This window comes from Ascaphus truei, chromosome 2 (genome assembly GCF_040206685.1).
Source record: "Ascaphus truei isolate aAscTru1 chromosome 2, aAscTru1.hap1, whole genome shotgun sequence".
In the NCBI taxonomy this organism is placed as follows: Eukaryota; Metazoa; Chordata; class Amphibia; order Anura; family Ascaphidae; genus Ascaphus; species Ascaphus truei.
Genome location: NC_134484.1, coordinates 173,582,142 through 173,606,254, shown reverse-complemented (window position 1 = coordinate 173,606,254; position 24,113 = coordinate 173,582,142). Strand labels below are relative to the sequence as shown.

The 24,113-nt window shown below is 41.5% G+C and overlaps 1 protein-coding gene across 2 annotated transcripts in view; it reads left to right on the top strand.

Moving 5' to 3' along the window:
- MRS2 (magnesium transporter MRS2) overlaps positions 1 to 24,113 on the top strand; it is a 77,049-nt gene that overhangs the window by 48,392 nt on the left and 4,544 nt on the right. The window contains exons 1-10 of one of the 2 annotated variants that reach the window (XM_075585588.1): positions 4,200 to 4,507; positions 7,344 to 7,417; positions 10,974 to 11,010; positions 11,269 to 11,381; positions 12,814 to 12,987; positions 14,818 to 14,948; positions 16,140 to 16,256; positions 18,319 to 18,471; positions 19,249 to 19,366; positions 19,693 to 19,806. In XM_075585588.1, coding sequence (XP_075441703.1) covers positions 4,324 to 4,507; positions 7,344 to 7,417; positions 10,974 to 11,010; positions 11,269 to 11,381; positions 12,814 to 12,987; positions 14,818 to 14,948; positions 16,140 to 16,256; positions 18,319 to 18,471; positions 19,249 to 19,366; positions 19,693 to 19,806 — 1,215 coding nt within the window. In that variant the 5' untranslated portion in view covers positions 4,200 to 4,323. Of the gene's footprint in view, positions 1 to 4,199; positions 4,508 to 7,343; positions 7,418 to 10,973; positions 11,011 to 11,268; positions 11,382 to 12,813; positions 12,988 to 14,817; positions 14,949 to 16,139; positions 16,257 to 18,318; positions 18,472 to 19,248; positions 19,367 to 19,692; positions 19,807 to 24,113 lie in introns of those variants that run through there. The other variant, XM_075585589.1, reaches the window with a different exon arrangement.

Genomic DNA, 24,113 nt, shown 5'->3' with positions numbered 1-24,113 from the left:
TACAGTATAAAATCTGAGTTATATAATAAAATATAGAATATACAATAACATCATACAGTAATACTAATATTAATAATAAAAAATAATTAGACAGCCACAGAACAAAAACAACATGACATAACATAAAATTAAAATTTGAAAATTAAAAACAAGCCAAACCCAAAATTGTTAATCAAAATTATCCTTAGTATTCCTACTATGGCAGTTATTTTCTCTTTCTACTCTTCTCATAGGGTCCTATTATAAATGTACTCTGTCCATGGTAACCAGAGTTCAAATTGTAACCTTGTGTCAGCGGTTATATATGATAGATGTTCAATTTTCATGACCTCCCACAGTCTCGAGTCCCATTGATCTATGGTGGGTGCCTCTAGCTTTTTCCAATTGGCAGCAATAGCACATCTTGCTGCATTTAGCATGTGTATTAATTGTGATTTCCTAATTCTATGTTCTTTGACCCTTTCTCCATTGAACAATATGATACTCGGGTCATTTGGTATTCTGATCTTGGTAATATTGAAAATCTGTTCTAGTATCATATCTGTAACAGGGGAGTTATCCCTGTTCAGGTAATGTGCCTCTAATCCAGCAGTGTGGTGGTTAACTGCTGGTAGTCAATTAACAAACACCACCTGCCTGATTAGATTGCTTAGAAAAGCTTGTCTTTTGAGACAGGAAGAGAGACTCCATAGCTCACACCTGAGCTGAACTTGGAGACAGAGCAGAGATTGCCCTTGGCTCTGCCAGAAGAAACAGCAGAGCTGCTTTCAAGACACAGGGGAAACTTCTTAACCTGAACTCTGACACACCCTGAGGAAAAGGGAGCTGAACCAGGGACAGAGAAGATTTTTCCTCCAAACCACAAGGAACAGATAAGACTTTCATTTATGAGACTTCTTATATCTGTTTATTTCATGCTATATGTTTGGGAGGGGAGACATGCTTATCTAAGGGAGTTGTGAACTGCATAGTATTTCACTAGAAATACTCCCAAGTGAATAGAAGCTTTGTTTACCCCTTGTTTGGATGGTTTCCTGATATTAAGGAAACAGGCGCAATAAAAGGCTTATTTAATTTCACTATAAACAGACTCCCTTGCATACCTCTGTGAGCGTCCGCCTACAATATCCCAGAATCGCTTTATTTTCTTACACTCCCACCAAATATGAAGCATTGTTCCCACAACTTCTCCAGCATTTATTGGAAATCCCTGGATGGCATTCTTTCAGTTGTTGTGGTGTATAATACTATCTATACATTATCTTATATGTATTTTCTAAAATATTCGTTGATATAGAGGAAGAACTGGCGTTGATCCACATTTGTGTCCATTCGAGTGTAGAGTATTCTCTACCCAGCTCCTTTTCCCATGCTAGTACAAAACCTGGCTTAGATTCAATATTGATTTCCATCAGTGATTTATAGATATACGATATACTTTATATTGTCCACCTGCACCCAGCAAAACAAGCACCGTTTCAAAAGGATTTAGATTCTTTATATTTTTTTTTAATTGTGTTCATATAATGGAGTATTTGCATGTACAGTCATGTGAAAAAGAAAGTACACCCTCTTTGAATTCCATGGTTTTACATATCAGGACATAATAACAATCACCTGTTCCTTAGCAGGTCTTAAAATTAGGTAAATACAACCTCAGATGAACAACAACACATGACATATTACACAGTGTCATGATTTATTTAACAAAAATAAAGCCAAAATGGAGACACAAATCTAGAGGTTGTTCATCTGAGGTTGTATTTACCTAATTTTAAGACCTGCTAAGTAACAGATGATTGTTATTGTCTCCTGATATGTAAAGCCATGTAATTCAAAGAGGGTGTACACAGTACTTTTTATTTCACATGACTGTAGGACTGAATAGGGAAAGAAATGTTTAAAGGGCCAGCCCAGGCAGCTTGTCAGTAGATTCACTTGGAGACACCATTCAACTCGTGGTAAGTCTCTCCCTAATCATCCGGATCTTGCAACTATGCATGGACTCAAGGACTCCTTCCAAACTCACGGACATATAACCCCTGCCCAGATACTCTTCTGTGTACTGTAAATTGTAGGATTTTTTTTTAATGTATCTTCCCCTGTATTTTGTTGTTGCTGATTGGATGTGACCCTTTTGTGTACTGTACCTTTTCATATTTAGTTTCTTGCTAAAACTTTCTAGACTCCTCCAGGTAGGGGCCCTCAAATAGGTCTAGATTAACCCTTTATGTTTCACACAACAGATTTAATCTGCACCGAGTATGGGATAGCCACACATACTATATTAACAGTATTGGGATATCATTATTACCAGAAATATGAGATTTTTTTTTAATAATCTATCAACATTCCACAATGTATAAAATATATACCATTGCAATATAACACGTAGTAATCTTTTATTTTATGATTACATATAAAATGATGGCAAAAATTTAAATATCCACAAATGCCATATTTGGGCTCAGAATGTGGAATCTAGATCTATAAAACTCAAAACGTTGTATGTTTGCTGTGTCTCTGGGCAATCAGATTGGTCCGTCGGTCTGTCAGTCCGCCTCTGGCCAATCTGATTGGTCCGTCGGGCCGCCCGCCCCTGCTCGGCTCTCATTGGCCTGCGTAGTTCGCTGACCACACCTACTCCACTGGCACACTCGGCCCGCCAGACAGACCGGCACTCTCGCCCCCCCTCCCCCCACTTCCAACGTGGACGGAGGGGAAGCGCCAACGCGCCTCCTGCCACAGCCCGCCACATAGACCACCAGTCTCGGTCCCCCGCTCCCAACATGGGACAGAGGGGAAGCGCCAGCGCGCCTCCTGCCACAGCCCGCCAGACAGGCACTCTCGTTCCCCCTCCCCCCAGGCACCTGACCCCCTTCCCCCCTGACCCCAGTGCCACCCTGCTTCCTTGGACCCACCTACCCTCGCCTCCGCTGTTCCTGCCCGCCAGCTCCCCGGTCCACTCTACCACTTTTTTCCTGTCCCCGTCTCCCGGATCCCCCCCCCCCCCCATCCCACAGGTCCCCACTCACCGGAGCTCAGGCAACGGGTTGCGTTGATCCAGTTTGCATCCCTTTCCGGACCACTCCGCCTGGTGGCCCGCCCCCAGCTAGCCCGGAGATCAATGGAAACAGCGGCCTCCCCGGAATAGACCAGACGACCCAGTGATCCTCACGCCGGCCCCAGAGCTGCGGTCCCTAGAAGAGCCACAAACGGAGGTGGGGAGATCCTCCGGGGAGCTCCCCCACGTGGAACTCTTGGACGATGCGCACCACCTCAAATATCTTACAACTTTGGACTGCCCAGCAGCATCTCTTCCCGGCAGAACTACAGTGGGAAAAGTGTCCTCACACAACTCCCCCCCCCCCCCTTCCATCTCTCCCCCCCCCCCCCCTTCCATCTCTCCCCCCCCCCCTTCCATCTCTCCCCCCCCCCCCTTCCATCTCTCCCCGATATAAACCAGAATCCCCCCCTCCACTGCCAATGTCACTGCTTCCCTCCCTCCCACCTACCCAGTCAATGCCTCCAACCCACCTACCCAGTCAATGCCTCCAACCAACCCAGTCACTGCGGGCAAATTACATCCCGGGCAACACCGGGTATATCAGCTAGTTATAAATAAAGTTGCATGTCCAAAATAAAAACAAGAATCCCTATTCCTCCAGGGGAACAAATGCAGTACATCACAAACATTAACCAACCATGTACAGCCACAATAAATACATGGAAGTGTGCAGTTTATGTGATTTAGAAATTAAGCATATTGAACATGTTTGTAGGTGTCCTGTGAAGATGATTTGGATTGATACCCCTGCATTTTCAAGTAACCGAAAAGGTTATATAGTACTATTGAATTAAGATTAAATTACGTGATATGTGGTTTCTTTACCTATGATAAACAGTTACATAATCAACATGGATTTGCTTGCTAAATGTCATTCCCAAACCGAAATCAACTACTTAATAAACCTCTTTAGAGAGATTATGGATCACACCAAATAATTAAATTGTTCAAAACCATTCATGTTATAACTAACCTGTTAGTGATATATCTGTGTAACATGTGCAATGCTCATATTATACAACTATTGGGGTTCCTATTTCTTATGTTTGTTTAGTTTTTCTTCAATAAAGATTTGAAAAAAAAAAAACAAAAAACATCTTCCCACATTCTAGCGCGCCGTACGTCACTACAAGCAGCTCCTGCGTGTTCCCAGCCGGTGCGCACCCACGTGGAGTTGTGTGGTGTTCGGTGGAGAAGTTAAAGTGCTACGGGTCCCCGGAAGGGTCTCGTTGCAGCTGTCTCCTCGTTGTCCTTCCATGGAGGTGTCCTGCGTGCTGCGCAGGCTGGGGACCGGCCGAGCGCTGTGCTCTCTGCTGAGCCGGGCGGTGGGAGTCCGAGGCTGTGGTGGGTACCCCCTGGCTGAACCAGGGGGTAAGGAGAGATGGATGACCGGGACTTCCAGGCCTGCTGTGTGGGGGTCAGGGAGGCTACCCTGCTGGGGTGAGTGAAGATGCAGAGGGCTCTGCTTACAGGGAGGGATGAGATGTGATTGCACTGAAACAACGCGCATAGTATAAACTCCATGCACAGGAGGAACTTGAATAGATGTCTGGAACTTGAAAAGTCATTTTAACCTGCTGGATGCAAGGGAGACTTGAATCATGTTGCTTTGTAAACATGAATAAGTTGATATAAGTAGTGTAACATCAGTCTGGTAGGAAAATGTCTTGTATATAATGTATACCCTGTTCACTTATGTAACTATGTATTTGTAACCATGTATTTGTCATAATGCTGTGCCCAGGACATACTTGAAAATGAGGTAACTCTCAATGTATTACTTCCTTGTAAACATTTTATAAATAAAAGATGATTGAATACAGCATAGGCTGTAGCCCCAAGTGATGTAAATAGTATATACATGTAGCGCACTTTACCCCACCCCCTGGGAGGGTGTGTGTGTCAGTGCGATGCGGTGCCTGAGCCTCCGTTGCTGGGAACCTGGGGTGTACCTGAGTCGATGATCAGTAGCGCCTCCACTTGTATGGGATTGTACTATGTGGAATGACCCCGTCACAGGAACCCCATGCAACAAAACACACTTTAAGTATAACTGTTTTACTACACTAAAATATATAATATATATATATATATATATATATATATATTCTCTCACACACACAGACACACACACAACCGTTCACTCGCTGTACCCACCAACACCTTGACCCTACCTAGTGATATAGTCCTCCAAAGTACTGAGGGGCCCTTGGGCGGCAATCCCACCCAAATGTGTAGGTCAGCGCTGCCCACAGGAGCTGATGTGTAAGTTGGTGCACTTGTTGTACCTGGCCAGGCGCTCCAGCACCCGGGTATGGCGGAATATGATGAGGATCCACTGATCCAGGGATGTCTCGTAGCCGCCTCTACGGTGGGTCCCGCGTGGATGGTACCACCATGAAGAATGTCTGTATGGATAGAGGGATGATCTGGTCCCAGATCACAAGCCAGGTAGCAGCCGCGTCCTGGCTGAGTTCCTCACGCTTATGCTACAGAGGTAGTGTCCCTATCTACTGGGCCCGTCCCTGCAGCAACCACAAGCTGAGGGGAGTCGGGGCCTAACAGGGGGTCACTGGCCAAGTGCAGATGCCATAGACACCTGCACATACCTCCTGTCCGTGTCCCAGCTCCCACTGGCGTGACTTGCAGCTCGCCAAATGTATCAATAGCAAGCAGGGGAAAAGCTGCAAGCCCCATTGGTTGTTGTGCACCATGTGCTCCTTGCCCCTGTGCATCCTGGGGGCTGTAGTCCTCACTTAGCCCTCTATCTTTTTGCCGCCGGACTGTAGTGCCACTGCGCATGCGCTAGGTCTCGCGCATGCGCAATCAAGAACAAGATGGCGACACCCTTTACCGAGAGCCGCCGGGAACCTCCAGCGATGCGCTTGCCTCAACAGCCGCGGGCCACTCGCGCACTCGCCAGACGCACCGGACCCATCACTCTCTCCAGCCTCCACTACCTAACGCACCCGCGCCAGGAGGTGGGGGAACAGGGGGACCCGGGCTACATAATAAATAATAATAGCATGTTCTTGTATAGCGCTGCTAGTTTTACGTAGCGCTTTACAGAGACATTTTGCAGGCACAAGTCCCTGCCCCGTGAAGCTTACAATCTATTTTTTTGTGCCTGAGGCACAGGGAGATAAAGTGACTTGCCCAAGGTCACAAATGAGCCGACACACCGGGAATTGAACCAGGTTCCCCTGCTCCGAACTCTGACTGGAGGCTTCGTAGTTTGATTTTATTTTTTTACTTTAAAGGGCAGAAAGTTAAACTCTGACCCTACCAGTCTGGAGTTAATTTCATTATTCATTACCCAGTTTGATAAATAATGGATAGCCCCACCAATTATTTAATTTTATCATTGGTGTTTTGCTTGCATCAGTTTTTTTGGAACCTGCACTTCTTTCCTTTTATAGACAAGATACATCAGTAATATCTTAGTTGGTGGCTTTCTCAGAAAGTTTAAATTCCCCATACATTTAAATAAAATAAAAAATTTCCTTTATAAAAGTTAATACATTTTGATATTCAGCGTGTCTTGTGATTGTTACCAAAGTTAAGCATTTAATTGTCGCGTACATATTTTATTTTTTTTAAAGGTTTTTTTAATACTTCTACATTTTTCTTTTTATGGTGCCGGTCACCTGATCTAACCAAATACAGTCATTCGCTTTCATTCTACTGTAGGTCGTACTGAATCCTTTTATGACAGTGAGCAATTTATGACTCGAGCCTTTTCTGTGTGATGCTGGGCAAATTACTTTCTGCTTACCCATCTGTGTACTTGGTTTTTTATTTATTTTTTCTTGCTTCACTGTTGAGTGAAGTATAACTGTAAAGTGCTGATACAATAGAGCGGGGGGGGGGGGGGGGTGCTTACAGAGGCCCTGCGCTCTTCCCCAAAGCATTTAAATTAAATGCCAGGGAAACACATGAGGCCTCTTAAGTTCCCTTACCTTGTCTCCGACGGCTTCTGACGATGCAGCGTCAAATTATGCTGCGGGGTCGCGACATCAGAAACACCAAGTTATACCACTAGTTTAAGGCCTCCTTCGTTTTGGCAAAAGGGCATGTTGGACAATACTGGTGTTTTAAACTGTGGCAATAACAAAACGGTTAAAGTAACGTGTGTGTGTGTGTACACATCTCTCAAACCACAATGACATTTCTAGCTATTGCATCAACAAAAGAATCTGACTACTGTTTGAACTGATGAGTTAATAAAAATATATTAAGCAGACACTGTATAGGTTATATTGACGTTGTCTTCTAGGCGAGTTATATCGACCTGCGTCCACTGATGCATCGCAAGCCACGTTGGCCAGTGTTGCTCCTGTATTTGCTGTGGTAAGTAGCTGTAATTATGTCTTTGTATCATGAAGGGCATTGACTTCCATAAAACCCCAGTGTGCTAGCTTCATCTGTTATAGCAGAATCTATCATACTTGGATAAGTTTCATAATCTTCCTATAACCACACATATAACATCCCCTGTATACATCACATTACCACCACCGAGAGCAAATGTTGATGCAAGTTAAATACGATGTTCTAAATAGGACCAAACTGAATTAATAATGCCTGTGATATGTTTCATAACTTGAAAGTTTTGTTGCCTAAAAATTACTCTGTGCAAGCATATTCAGGCCGAATTTGGTTCTTCATTTTTATTGCTAGCACGGCTTTTGAATGAAATGTGGTTTGTCTTGTTTTTTCCACACCCACATATTGTTCACTGCAATGATAAGGAAGTCAGATTTCATTCACATGCACCCATGTGTGAGCACCATTAGTTATGGGTATAGAATAAGTAAAAGGCTGGGTAATGCCTTTCAAGTCTTTAGTGTCAGTGGCCAGAAGTAACCTTTTCTGTGTCTTGGGTTTCCTTAGTTTTTTTTAGACTCTGGAGTCAGCATCAGCTTGTATATGCCGTTACCAGACCACTCGGACATCTACTTCTGTACATGCTTCTGATGTGCCTTGTATAAGTATTTTTTAATCGCTACATAAGAACTGCCAAAACTGGGTCAGGCCAAATGGTCCATCTAGGCAAGTATGCTGTTTCCCAAAGTACTGGTAGCTTCTTGGTGGGGTCATTGGTCACCTGCCCCCTTATATGTCCATGCGCCTAGGCATTTACAGACTTCTGCTCAATATATAGATGAGTCTTCTTGTAAAGATTATTAACACTGTTTTCCGTCACAACCTCCAGTGATGGTGAGTTCCAGAGGTTGATTGTGTGCAGAGTGAAAACGTACTTACTGTTTGTTCTATGTATTCAGTGTATGTCCCCTAGTCCATTTAAGACTATTGGGAAGAGTTAAAATCCTGATATTCTTCATCCATTTTAACCCTCTGCCATCCATGGAGGTTGATGTTAATAAAAATACAAAATATACTGTGACAAGCGCTATACCTAAATGTGACTGTGCAGTGCACAAATGAATTAAACAGTGCAGTGCACAAAAAAAAAAAAAAAAAAAAAAAAAGCAGCCTGGTGATCTACAGGCATACCCCGGTTTAAGGACACTCACTTTAAGTACACTCGCGAGTAAGGACATATCGCCCAATAGGCAAACGGCAGCTCGCGCATGCGCCTGTCAGCACATCCTGAACAGCAATACCGGCTCACAGCCTGTACTGAAAATGTGCGCAAGCGGGGAGACTATAGAGCCTGTTACAAATGCGTTATTTACATCAGTTATGCACGTATATGACGATTGCAGTACAGTACATGCTCGATAAGTGGGGAAAAGGTAGTGCTTCACTTTAAGTATATTTTCGCTTTACATACATGCTCCGGTCCCATTGGGTACGTTAATGCGGGGTATGCCTGTACTGAGGAATATCCCAAAACAAACCTCTACACATGAATACAAATACAAAAATAGACATAAACCTGGCGCATGTGATATAAATGTGAAGTGATATTAAAGTCCAAAGTTAAAGGATATACAGACTGTAAGTCCCAATCCTGAAAGGTCAGCTGATGATAGATGGTTTCAAAATCACAGTTCACAAAATGTAAAGCATACAGTCCTCTTCACGTTGTATGTTCAACCTGCAGATGTGTGACATTAAGCAGAGAAACAGGACATTGCGCAGTATATTTGATTGCCAATGTTGCACTTAATTTCTAAGCTCAATGGATTGCCTACTTACTAGAAGTAGATGAAATACATGCAGGGGAGAGAATCTGTGCTTGGAGCCTTCTGTGTCCTGGTCGCCTTCGGTAAATCACGAACCCCTCGTGGTGTCCTCCGCTACCGTGGATGTTTAGGAAGGTCTCCCTTTCAGGAACGTAGTCTCCTGGATCAGTCTTAGGGTCCCTGCGGTCTTTTATTCTCCAGTGGGGATAAAAGAGGGCAAAGGATTGCGCAGAAATAAAAACTTTTATTGGACGCCTACCTAAAACAGTTAAAATACTCACAAAAGTCGGTGAGTGTAAAATCAAAGAAGTGCCCAACCCAGCACACCCAAAAAGCTGCACTCTGTCTCTGAATGTCCGCCTCGGTGCCGCGTGTACCTCGCGAGATTCCGGCGCGGCACCGAGGCGGACATTCAGAGACAGAGTGCAGCTTTTTGGGTGTGCTGGGTTGGGCACTTCTTTGATTTTACACTCACCGACTTTTGTGAGTATTTTAACTGTTTTAGGTAGGCGTCCAATAAAAGTTTTTATTTCTGCGCAATCCTTTGCCCTCTTTTATCCCCACTGGAGAATAAAAGACCGCAGGGACCCTAAGACTGATCCAGGAGACTACGTTCCTGAAAGGGAGACCTTCCTAAACATCCACGGTAGCGGAGGACACCACGAGGGGTTCGTGATTTACCGAAGGCGACCAGGACACAGAAGGCTCCAAGCACAGATTCTCTCCCCTGCATGTATTTCATCTACTTCTAGTAAGTAGGCAATCCATTGAGCTTAGAAATTAAGTGCAACATTGGCAATCAAATATACTGCGCAATGTCCTGTTTCTCTGCTTAATGTCACACATCTGCAGGTTGAACATACAACGTGAAGAGGACTGTATGCTTTACATTTTGTGAACTGTGATTTTGAAACCATCTATCATCAGCTGACCTTTCAGGATTGGGACTTACAGTCTGTATATCCTTTAACTTTGGACTTTAATATCACTTCACATTTATATCACATGCGCCAGGTTTATGTCTATTTTTGTATTTGTATTCATGGAGGTTGATGTGATGAATCTAACTTCGTGTGCCATATTGAGTTTTACAGGCAGAAGGAAAAGGCTTTCTCATTGGTAATTACTATAGCAAAATCCCCCTAATAATTAAATGTAATTCTTATACACTGATGGGACACATAAGAATGTTAACTGATACATTGATTTTTAAGTCCCTCTAGGCTTGCGTGCTTTTAGACACCACTGAATTAAAAAAAAAAAAAAAAAAAAAAGATCTCTCTGTCTCTCTCTCTCTCTCTGTCTCTCTCTCTCTGTCTCTCTCTCTCTGTCTCTCTCTCTCTCTCTCTCTGTCTCTGTCTCTCTCTCTGTCTCTCTCTCTGTCTCTCTCTCTGTCTCTCTCTCTGTCTCTCTCTCTGTCTCTCTCTCTGTCTCTCTCTCTGTCTCTCTCTCTGTCTCTCTCTCTGTCTCTCTGTCTCTCTCTCCTTTTTTTTAAATTTATTTATTTTTTAAATTGCATTTATTAAAAGTGTGTACTTTTACCTTACTATACTAATCCCTTTCAATGAAACAATGATGTAGTGTTACCAAAGCTTGAGATGTGTATGTTTTTATTTTTGCTGCTTCTCTGACAGAAGCCCTGTCTTAGAGTTGCATCATAAATAGGCAGTGCATTATCTTGCCTGAAATATGTCCTTGGTGGTTCGTAAATAAAAAAATATATATTTTTTAAATAGCATTTTGTTGTTTTGCAGATGAAATTTGACAAAGCAGGAAACATGATGTCATTTGGTAAGTGCCACAGCATGCATTTGTTTTTCAGTGTCGATGTGTTTTTGAGCCTTGGCTTACTTGTAGGGAATAAATAAGTCCCAGAAGTCCATGGCTTTTTGTATTGCATTTCTATCTCCTACAAGTACAATTGTATTGTCCCTTCTGTTACAGTATGCTGCGCAGACATTCTTTTACAAAGTCTATACTGAGAAATAATATATTAGTTAAATAAAGTGTTAAACTTTTTTTTTTTTTTTTATTGGTTTATTTTTTCAGAAAGAAAAAAGACAGAATTGTATCAGGAGTTAGGTCTTCAAGCACGAGACTTAAGATTTCAGCACCTGATGAGCATCAACTCTAGAAACAAGAGGATCATTTTAAGAATGGAGGTAGTTCTACTTTTTCAGTAAGATTTAAATGTGTTTCCATTGCAAGACAATTGAGAATGTAAAAGACAAATGGATAATATTTAAATACTCGATAGAAAACTGGAATAGTGTGTATAAATACACAATATACAAAAAACTGCACAAAAGAAAGATAAGGGAAGCTAGAAACCTCAGCACAAATACATACAAGAAAATATAGGTCAGCTCAATACTCACAACATTCTTCAGGGGACAAAATAGGCAAAATATTCCATATTTAGTATTTTTTTTCTTATAACATTTTCATAGTAGATAATTTGTAGTCCAAGATGAGAAAAATAATTATTTTCTGTGGAAAGTTGGAGATGAGTGGTTTATTTTTTTTATTACATATATTATATAAAGAATACATTTTTAAAAAAAAATTATATTCCCTGAAGAAGGTTTTTGGTATTTTAATTCTGTCACGTAACAGCGTTGGGCTGGCTGCCTGAGGTCCCTGAGACGTGACCAAGCTGGTCACTTCACTGCCACCAGAGCCTGTAGGGTAGGCGCAATCCTTCGATATCCCCAGCCTTTCTCTTGGGAGAAGCTTCCCCGGGACACAGGTCTCCACTAGCCAGACACAGGGAGCTAATACTTTTTTTTTATTTATAAGAAGGTACAGCAACAATAAATACAGTACTCCAACACTGATATAAATTGGGGAAATACAAAATGGGGCTAGTCACTTTCTTCCATGATGCAGCTGAAGCTTGGCAATTCTGGGCACTTCATTCCGTTTGGGTTGGCTCCTACAGAGCCCAAATTCCAGTCCTGAACCACTAGAGTTCTTCAGGCCAGATGACAGTCGTCAGTGTGGCTAGTAGCCTCCTGGCTACTCTACTTTGTCGGGGACCACCACCTGCCGAAACTGGGTTGTCCCAAGTCGCTTGGATCCCATCCAGGGGAACCTGGATACTGCAAATCTCAGCACTCCAAATTGACTCTCTTGCAGGAGAGACAGATGTATTTTCTAACACGCCAGATACAATTCATGAGGTTCTCTGGTCACCGAGACTCACTCCTAACACTCCTCGGACTCTGACTGTGCTAGCCGGTTATAGTAACTGGGCTCCCATTTATACCGGTTTTGCCCGATTTTATAATGCGACTTTTCCCCCCAAAAAAAGTGGTGTAATCGGGCAATGCCCACTTTGCGAGCCAATCAGCAGTCGGATGTATGATATTATAGGGTAAAGGGAAGGAAGCTCCACCTTGGGGGCCTGAAACAGTCATGTTGCTTGTGGCAGGAAGCATAGGGGCGCGCACACCTTTTTCAAATTTTTTTTTGTCATTTCATAACTGTACATATCTACAAATATTAATGAAGTTGAGTGTCTCCAAAGCAATGTAACCTCTCTATTGTCTGAACCTTTGTTGTAAAAATGTATCCCTTCCTTTTGTATCACAGTTCTTAAAAGCTGTTATAACCCCAGAGTATCTTCTGATAATGGATTATCGTAATCTCAGCCTGGAGCAGTGGTTGTTCAGAGAACTTGCGCCTCAACTAGCAGGAGAAGGACAACTAGTCACGTATTCCTTGCCTTTTGAGTTCAGAGCTTTAGAGGCAATTCTACAGCACAGGGTGAGTGTCTATGTACATGCATACCATTATTACCAGTAAGGGATTTTATACGCTTATAGCAGTATTTAACTTCCCATCCCCCGTTACGCTTATTTACATCTTTGCAATTGTGCTGTTTTTAGTTCAGATGAACCTTTTGGTTCCTGAGATTTATTTTTTTATGTGCTTGTATTCCTGGTCGCTTTTTAAAAAATGAGATGGCCACCATCTAAGCTTCCTGTCCACGGGCCAATATGAAGCTGGATTGCCATCAGAGCAGGACATGGAAGCTTTTACCTGGGTGGTCGTCAAACCGTTTTTGGATTTACTGTTGTTTTGCCTGCATATACAAAAAGGTAAATATTTGGGTAATAGGCGATTTGCCCGGAGCCAAGAATAGCGCAGTTCAGCTTCTACGGCCCGCCGGTCCGAATATTAAAAAACTAAACGGGAGGGAGATTGCTGCTTTAAACAGTTCATTATTATTTACTTATTGCTTGTGACCAAGTTGTTTGTACTAATTGCAGATGAAAATTTTTTTTTTCATTTTGTTATCCCTTCTCCTATAAATGAACAAACTGAAATATAACTGCATACTTTAAACCGGGGATAAGGAAGGACCCTCGCTACTGCTCTATACAAACAGGATACGGTGCTGCAATCTGGGGTAATCATGAATGCAAAGAGAGAAGGACTCCAATATGAGAGCACTCATAGAAGTATATAAACGAGAGGAGACACTGGTTACTGGATGTGCACAAAAAGTCTTAGTTATATATTAAAATAATTTTATTCTGAGCTATGCTCAAAGTTAAAATAAACGAGGACAAACACACACAACTAGTCCTTACAAATTGAGATTTTTTCCATTTGGGCTTTGTGTCCCAATTTGTAAGGGCGTGTGTGTGTATCATATATTTTAACTTTGAGCATAGCTCAGAATAAAATTATTTTAATTCATTTAATACATCATTCGACCATATAAGTAAGACTTTTTGTGCACATCCAATAACCAGTGTCTTCTCTCGTTTATATACTTCTACTGAGTGATCTCATATTGGGGTCCTTCTTCTCTTTGTTTGCATACTTTAAACTTTGTAAAGTTTGCCCAGCTTGGTAAGAGAACCTTGTAAGCTCCTTCACATACTGATCCAGATTGCTGATCTGTCATATCATGTAACCACCTCTGTAATATAGTATTTGCTAACATTAAGCTGGGTGGGTATCACACAATATGAAGATGGCCGTTCTTACAACAGTCTACGTTGGGAATACATTCTTAGAATTTTCTCTAACAATAAGGAACTTTGGATAGCTGGAAAAGTGTATATATGTTATGTTATAACAGATTGGGGGATGTTATCTTCAAGTGATACATTCCCTGTCAATACAAACTGCTGCCTGAAATGTGCAATTCCCCATAGGAGGACAAAAAAATAACGTTTCGTAAACAAGTTAATTGGCTTCCTTAAACTAATTTAACCATACTAAATGCAAATGTTTTTGTTTCTCTGGAAACTAATTACAAATTGTATTTTTTTTATGTGGCTTTTAATGGTTGTTTTCTTTGCCCTTATCCTTCTTTCTTTATGAGAGCCAATAAAGATGAGGGGACAGTGGTTGTACAAGCACTTGCATAACAGACGTGACATCACACAAAAGGGAATAGCCAGAGGAAATGGCAATAATAGAATAAAACCCCTAAACAAATCACTTGCATTAATACATTTTGTTGTAAGCAGGATTGTCCCTTTAAAAAGATGATAATGTATTAAATGATGACAGTTTCTGTCGTCCTAAACTGACTTTTTGACTGTGTTAATGCTTATGAAGGGTAATGTTGTCCTCTAGATCAGCACTCTTGAGGGGAGACACCAATTTTTGCAGCCTCATATCCTGGAAACCTTGGAATCTTTGGTGGACCCCAAACTCCTGTCAATAGATAGGAGCAAATTGCACATTTTGCTGCAAAATGGAAAAAGGCAAGTCTGACTTGTGAGTGGGAGCTTTTTAAATCTTTGTTACAGAGTGAATCTTTGTTACGTGTGTGAAATGAACTAATTTTGTGCACTTCTTGCACGGTTGGTGTTAATTGACATTGAGCGTAGAATATATACTGACTTATGTGCAGTTTAATGTTGCAGTCCCCAGAATTGTGTTAGTTGTTAGTGCTTTTGGTTGCAGGAATTGGAGGAAAGACCTTGATACTATGACGCAAAAAGGGACAAGATGAGAAGTACTGCTTGGTCCTTTGCCCATTTTATGGCTGTTGTGTAATTAGTAGTGTTGATAGAAATGACCCTTTTGGCTTTCCATGGCTTCCAGGTTAAGTGTTGGGCTATTTTTGCAGCTGGCACATCAGAAGTAGTTGTAAAACATATTTAGATAAGCTACACAAACTATCAACAAAGATACAAAAGGGGCTATATCATGAATTGGTCCACAAATGTTTGATTCTGTATGGCTTTCCCTGAAGAGCTCTAGTTTTAGAAGAGGGAAAACAAGAATCCGAATAAACATCAGCAGAGAATTCTGAAATTGAGGGTTGGGAACCATCTTCTCAGCTGTTCATTATAAATGTGGTTACTTGAAATAATGACAGATTATTTTTATTGTAGTGCTCTGGGAAAAATAACGATCTACTGTACTGCACAGTGTAACTGTGGTATACAGGCATACCCCGGTTTAAGGACACTCACTTTAAGTACACTCGCGAGTAAGTACATATCGCTCAATAGGCAAACGGCAGCTCACGCCTGCGCCTGTCAGCACGTCCTGAACAGCAATACCGGCTCCCTACCTGCACCGAAGCTGTGCGCAAGCTATAAGACTATAGAGCCTGTTACACATGCGTTATTTACATCAGTTATGCACGTATATGACGATTGCAGTACAGTACATGCATCGATAAGTGGAAAAAGGTAGTGCTTCACTTTAAGTACATTTTCGCTTTACATACATGCTCCAGTCCCGTTGCGTACGTTAATGCGGGGTATGCCTGTAGTAAAGTGTACTGGGGAGAATATTTTGTTTGTGTCTTTGATTATAGTCACATCTATCAACTAGATGGCTACCACAATGAAAACCTAAAATGTTGTATCACTGATCTGTCTTTTGCTTCTCCCCCCCCCCCCCCCCATAAGTTGGCAATAATGTATGCTGTTTTTCCACAGTTTATCAGAATTGGAAACCGATATTAAAGTTTTCAAAGAAGCAATACTAGAAATCCTTGATGAAGATGAATTAATTGAAGAGTTATGTCTAACCAAGTGGACATATCCTCAAGTGCTGTAGGTGTTGCGCTATAATTGCTAATACAAATGAACTATCCTATACTAACATGTCATTTTTTTTTTAAAGGCTTGAAAGTGCAGTTATGCCATTTTGCTCAATCGTATAAATTATAATGGATATTAATATCGTTTCTCATATCCGTTGATTGCAAGGTGTCTGACACTTCATTTGATTTAAACATTGTGCTTGGTTGCAAAAATGGGCTAAAAAGAACAGCAATGTCCGGAGGGCATTTTATTCAAACCTCGGTTATAATCTGTAATGCATGTTTTTTTTTCTCTTTGGTTAATACCGAGGTTAAACTCCCAGCTGTCATTTAATGCAAAATAGCACTATAACAGTATCTGTCCTATGTTTTTCATTGAGGTCAAATCACCCATGAAATACGCTAGATTTGTTTTCTTATGGAAACATTACAGAAAAGCGGAAGTAATTTTGTATCGGCACAATAATTGGCCAAAATCTAAACAACCCTCTTGCACCTTCTCAAAATGGGTATTTGAAAGCTTTTTCATCTAATGCCAATTATTTAATATCAGATGCAATACATGTGACCTAGCTCATTTCAGATTAATTGACTATTCCCTTTCGGCCTTGACACATTATGTGTTAATGAAGAAGTGTCCACATTTTGGCACCTATAAGTATTTTAAATCGATATTTTGAAGATAGTTTGCAAATATGGTGGACTGAGACTTGGGAGGGGTTTGATATTCTCTGGATGCTCCTATTTTTCTGATATAACCGTGTTCAGCCAGAGGCCCTCTATTTCCCCCACACCTTATCTTTATTGTCTCTCTGATAAGGACTGGGTTGGCTAAGGGTAAATCAAGCACTCCCCTAAAATACAAGTGTGGATCAGCTCAGGAGGAACCCACACTTCTGATTTATGTAGGGTTTATAAAGAGTGGGCGCTACTGCTGCATTAACATTTGTTTTGTTCTTGTTCGAAGCACCCCAAGTTTTCGGAGCATAAGCATAACATTTCCAATGCAATAAAAAGCTGCTTACACATAGAGGGTGGTTTTAAAATGCACAAACAACCTTTCAATCCTATACGCAACGAACACAATATCCGTTCTGATTGTGAAAATGATTGCATTTTTATATGGAGTAGACTGTTCTCCCTAAATGTGCAGCTGCAGTAATATTAATTATTATTTTTTTATTTTTTTTTAATCCCGTCTTTGTTTTTGTATATCTGAATGCCACATCTTGCATGACGTTACCGGATTTCCGGTAAAGGTAACAGAAGTAAATAAAGAGAACACTAGGGGATCGTACAGACTTTAAATCCATAAAATAAGGTTATATCACTATCTGTTGAGTTACTCATAACCACACGTTAAGCATTTCTATTGGCTTTGGAAGAATGAGATCGCTAGCTGTGGTATAATTGCATGACACAATCTCACATATTGTCAGGTATTGGAGAAAAGTGACACTATAGACCAAACGTACCACTCGTGACGTCGCACTTCTTTAGCAATACCAGTACTTCTATGCCAAACAATGTTGTAATGTAAAGGGTTTTGTTCTATTTATCATAAAATCTCTGTTCACTCGGCGGAAGACATGCTAAAGAGGACTAAGATGTGCCATGTAAATGTGCAATCTAATCCACTATTTGCACAAACCTAGTTTTCGTGCTTATGTCAACTACAAGAAACTATTTTATTCACTATATAGAAAGACATGCCTTGCTGATTTGTCGTAGAACGTTTAGAGAACAAATACACCATTGTATGCTATCTAAATAAATCGGTTCAGTTAATCATGTGGAGTTTTTTCTTCTGTTTTTTTTTTCAGCTGTGCTGAGGATTGTCAGCCTGACAGTCCAACTGTTATGGCATGGCACTGCTTAATAAATATGGGTCTAAATGGCAAATCCCTCAAAAGCCTTGCTTGGTTAACAAAGATTGAAGTACATTTCAAATTATGAAATGAATATGTGGGTATTTCGGTTTAGATTGGGATAATGGATTTTAGTTCGAGCTTGTTTTTTGATGAACTTTTGATAGATTTTATTGTTTGAGCTCCATTTTCTGCTGTTTCTAGTGAGGAGAGTACTTCCAGGATAGACCATGCAGAGGAAATGGAACTGCTGTTGGAGAACTATTATAGACAAGCAGAAGACCTCGCCAACGCAGCTAGGGAACTAAGAGTGCTGATTGATGATTCAGAAAGTGTCATCTTCATCAACCTGGACAGGTTAGTTGCAACTTATACACTGTTCTAGCATGCACAAAATCAAACAGAAATAGCATGACTGAAAGTTTTATATTGGGTTAGTTTGAGTTAAAAAAAAAAAAAAAAAAAAATTGTATTATTATTCTTGCCCAGGTTTATTTGTTATATTATATCATTGATTAAAATGAAAGGCGACCTATGTCCATCAAATGCAACGTTTGTTAAATTGGGTTAGATACTGCATCCTATGTTATATTATGCTGTGATCCAGAGCAACGAAAGGATATAGAATCTTGCATGCCATAAGAAGACTGGCATATTGTGATGACGCCCATTGTGATGCAATGCCCATGTATAATGGATACGTTTTCCTGTATTTGTGGGCCAGTTAAGATGTCATTTATGTCACCATTGTACATGTTATCGTAGTGATATTTTTGTCATCTAGTTGTCGAGCATGGGTTGCTTCTTGTTTTATGTTTGGAGAAATTAGTACAGTACAAAGAAACCAATTTGAGCATACCCCAAAACTCTGTTATAGTGGATATGAACAAGAACAGTTATCAGGGCTACTTTGGAGTTTCCTGAAACTGCTAGTAACAGCGTCATACAAGACGTTGCAGACTTTCTCAAAACAATTGTGTTCTCTGCAGCAAATGAAAGAAAACTCAATGTTTTTAAATCCTTTTTGTGTCACATGGGGCTATTGAGCTATTCTTTGTAGACACCTGGTGGAACTAAAATAAAATGGCAATACTTGTAGTAAATAATGTCTCTCTTGTCATGTCTGTGTTTCAGTCATCGTAATGTGATGATGAGGCTGAACTTGCAGCTCACCATGGGGACCTTCTCACTTTCCCTTTTTGGACTTATAGGGGTTGCATTTGGTATGAACTTGGAGTCCTCCTTTGAAGAGGTAAGATCATATATAGTACCTTTTTGTGAGTCTGAACTTCACATATTTTTGTTATGGACTTTTTGGTCAAATACAAATTTATGAAATTGCATCGACTTGCTCTGTCTTCCTTTTTCTTTTTGTATGGTTTTTCTACCTTCCCTTTCTCTCTACTTTTTTTTTTTCCAATGTATTGATTTGCTATTAGTTGTATGCCACTCTGACACTGAAGGGTTTATTCAGCAGTAGTGTCATGCACAGAATCAGAATCCCTAATTATGTCAATTGGTAAGCAGAATAGATACTCATTTTTTAGTACCGATTTGCAATTGTCACTTTATTTCTAGGATCTTCATGTGTTTTGGTTGGTTACGGGAATAATGTTTCTGGGAAGTGGACTTATCTGGAGACGGTTGCTTTCATTTCTTGGAAGGCATTTAGAAACATCATTACCTCCCCCGGTATGTATAATAGTGTTAGAAATAATTTGAGTCACATTTCTTCATTTGCAATGGTGTGCTGTAGAACCACAAGCACTGATGTGTAGACAACAATATACAACAGGCCTGTTCATCCATTACTGAGGTTCAGATGCCAGAATAAGGATTTTGTGTGTGAAGCACGAAATACCATTGTTTTACTTGTTGTACTTTGTGACATGCAGAATTGTATTTGCTGTTCCCATAGAAGTGTGGGTTTATTGGAATATGGGATAACTTATAATGGACCAACATTAGTACTTCATAAATTCAGTTGTTTGCGAGCTTTTAAGACCTCAATGAAGACCTACATGAAATTCTGATTCTGGTATCTCACCCCAATTTACAATGTATTACAGCAGAACCCCAAAAAAGTATGGTATGCTGAAGTTACCCATCACTTTCTACCTTAACCTGATTTAATCCTGACCAACCTTAAAACCACAAATCAAGCATTCCAATAGCCTCTGGCTATTGTCCCACACCCACTCCTACCACCCATTGTGACCAAGCAGTGCCATCTACAGCACTTATTCCCTCACCTGCTGTCTCTGTAAGTTTCCCATCACATCTTTTAGATTGTAAACTCTTCGGGACAGGGATTTCCTTTCCTATTGTCTGGTTTTTGCTGCACTTAATGTATTAGAATTCCCTGTACTGTATTCTTTGTGAAGCACTGAGTACACTTTTGGTGCTATATAAATAGAGACATACAATACAACCCTTTCCTGCCATAGTAGCTTGCAAAGCACAATTTGGCAGTGAATGGTTATAGAAGATGGAAGCATTGGGTCAACTTACAGAAAATGTACATGTCACGGGAGACCAGTACTTTAACACCAAAAACCACCGGGATCACTAGCACCAGACAGGACAAAGTTATTGAATAAAATGGGGTTTATTCTGGCACGCCAGCAGACAAAACAAAGATGTACAAAAAGATACAATACCAACTGGGGGCCTGGGGAGTAGACTCTAGCCTCGCTAGGTGCAGGGGCCTGCTTCAAGAAGACTTGCCCTGTCCGCTTCTCGTCCAGGATCTCACAGCAGCCCTTCTGAGATATCTCTCCAGCTGGTCACTGTAAAGTTTCAACCTCCTTTACAGAATGTCTCTGTCTCTCAGATGGACCTCTGAGGGAATCTCCACACTCCTTCCCAGAGTGTCTCTCAGTCTTTGTTGGCCTCTCTTGCCCTCAGATGCTCTCTGAAGGTAGATCTGATTCTCTGATCAGCAGCACCCCTTATATAGCCTTCTGTGGCTATCCATTGCATGGGAGAGGGCTACTGGACAATCAGAGCACAAATTAAGTTAGTGCCACAACAGTCAGAGGGCGTGCTAAGAACCCATCCCCATCCCCATCCCCATCCCTGATTGTTCACTTAATCCAATTAACACTTTACAGGGCTGACTCCCAAATCACATCACAGTGCTTACACATAAATCACAAACACTTTATCTCATATTGCTTGCTCAACTAGACGGGAATTGATTTAACAGGGAACAATGTTGATTCACTAAACCCAGGGTGGGCAACTCTGTCGCCATTCGCCACTTGTGGCGAATTGGCAGTTAAACTGTGGCGAACAGGGCTGCCGGGACTCCCTGATGGGGTGGGGGGGGGGGGGATTTCTAACTTTCCTAACAGGCGGCAGGGGGAGATGATATGCAGCGGTGGAAGATGGTAAGCTGCGCGGAGATGGTATGTGGCACCGGGCTGAAAGTATGAGCCCATAACATAATTACTTGTCAGAGCAGGACTGCAGGGGAGGTGCGCCATCTAGCAGCCTGACCCGGAACTTCCTGTCTGCTGCTACCTCACGGCTCCTCTCCCCGTGCTGCTCCTGCTCTGACTCAAGAGATTCTACTACCAGACAAGGTAGGCATGGATGGGAGGACTGGGAGAGATATATGAGGGGGTCAGGGAGAGATTTGAGGGGAGATGGGAGAGATGTGAGGGGGCTGGGTGAAATGTGAGGGGGCTGGGTGAAATGTGAGGGGGCTGGGTGAAATGTGAGGGGGCTGCGTGAAATGTGAGGGGGCTGCGTGAGATGTGGGGGGGAGGGGGGCTGGGTGAGATGTGGGGGGGGGGAGGGGGGCTGGGAGTGATGTGAGGGGGGCTCTGGTCTTTACCCCCCCCCCCACATGCAGTCCTGTTCAACTGAATAAAAACATTTAAAAAAAAAACATAAATATAATACATAAACTTAAAACATCTCCCCCCTCTCACTTCCCCCCCCCTCTCTCTCCCCCCCCCCCCCCCCCCTGGTGGGAGATAATCTTTTACTAAAAAATTTGAATCCCACCACTGGGGGGGAGAGGGGGTGCTTGATGATGGGGGAGATCAAGGGTGCTGGGGAAGATGATGAGGGGGAGTTAAATGAGATGGTGATGATGAGCGGGTGAGGAGATGATGAGGGTAGTGGTGGCGTAAAGGGGGGTGAGAGGATGTGGGAGGTTGCGGTCTGAGGGCGTGCGCTTGCTATGCCGTGCGCGCGTGTGGCAGTTATAGTTGGCTGAGGTTAGTCAGTCTTTCTATAATGGTGCCGCGCACGACAGGGGGGAAGATGAGGAAAATAAAGCTTTTACGCCACTACCACCACTGAAAGTGTGTGTGTGTGTGTGTGTGTGTGTGTGTGTGTGTGTGTGTGTGTGTACAATGTTAATAAATAATTTATTAAAGCATTTCTTTATTTGAAACGTATTTATAACACACACACACACAGTACCTCACTCGCTCACAGCATACGCACAAGAAGCATGTGTCACGTGCACGCGCGTTCGCACGGGCGCACACACTATAGAACGGCCCTGAGAATTTATAAACTTGTTCAAACAGTGTGTTTAAAATGTTCGCATGTGCAACATAATACCTCAATTTGTACATTGTGTAGCTATTTTCACTTCTAATTCGCCACACCTGTGGCTACATTGAAAAATAGGTTGCCCACCCCTGCACTAAACTGTGTGATTGCATGTGCAGGGAATAACAAATACAGACTTTGAAATACATTCTTACAGACATGGAAATATATTTACACATTCCCTGTTCTTCCCCAGTTGTTAAATATATTTGGCCAAAATAAGCCTTACAAAGGTGGCCAAGTTACATAGATTTAGGGGTAGCAAGCTGGGCTTCATTTCAGTTTTGTGATGCCGGTAACCCCTACCGTCACAGTATATACAGTTGTCACACACTACTTTTGTAGTCCGGCTCTTCACTACCACAGAATATTCAGACAACATTGAGATACATAAATTATCTGTAATTAAACTATGAATCATTGCTAAAAGATGTGACCTATTGTTTTTTTTTTATTATTTAAAAAAAAGTATGATTTTTGTTTTTGAAGTGTGCCTTGCAATCCAAATTGCATATAATTAAACTGGTGCTTGCCTGTCATACGATTTGGTACTATATTAGGGTCATATGAATATAGAGCACCGTGGCCTTCAGAATTTTGCAGGTGTTTTTTTTCTTAAAGGTCCAGGTTTTGATTATTTATTAAATGTTTTACCAGGAAGTAATACATTGAGAGAGAGAGAGCTCTCGTTTTCAAGTATGTTCTGGGCACAGTTATGATAACAGTACATTGTTACATTAAATGAACAGGGTTGTACATTATATTCCATAAAAAGTTAAAAATGTGTTTAAAGTTGTGTATGTAACTGTTTATAGATCAGATTAAAATCGGAGACAGCTTTAGTCTTTGAAGAACTTAGACTGGTGGCGGCTTTGAGAGTCTCGGGTACAGTAGATTGTTTCTGAGGTGTGGTGCACAGTAAGAGGAGTGGCCAGATTCTTTGAACTTTGAGACCATGAGATATCTTTTGGAGTCCGATCTCAGGTGATATGTGCTACATGTGGTAGGGGTGAGGAGCTTGTTGCATAGTTACCCAGAAAGTATTTTTGAAGGCAAGACAAGAATAATGAACTTTTTGGCGTCTGGATGCAAGTGATGGCCATTTAGTTATTTGAACATTTCACAGTAATGCATGTTGTAGTTTTATTGGAGGACAAAACAGCATATTGAGTTGTAGGGGGTGTCTAGTTTGCTATGGTGAGTTTGGGGTGCTTTGACATATACTATGTCGCCATAGTCTATAATTGGCATTGGCATCTGCTGAGTGATACGCTTTCTGACCAGCAGTCTTAGGGAGGTTTTGTTCCTATCAAGTACATCTAGTTTGGCATAGATTGCGTCATCTACATACATGTGTATTGTAGCGCCCTTACAAGCACGACTGCAGTCATAATATTTACCCCACCCTAAGGTTATTTCCATGGAAA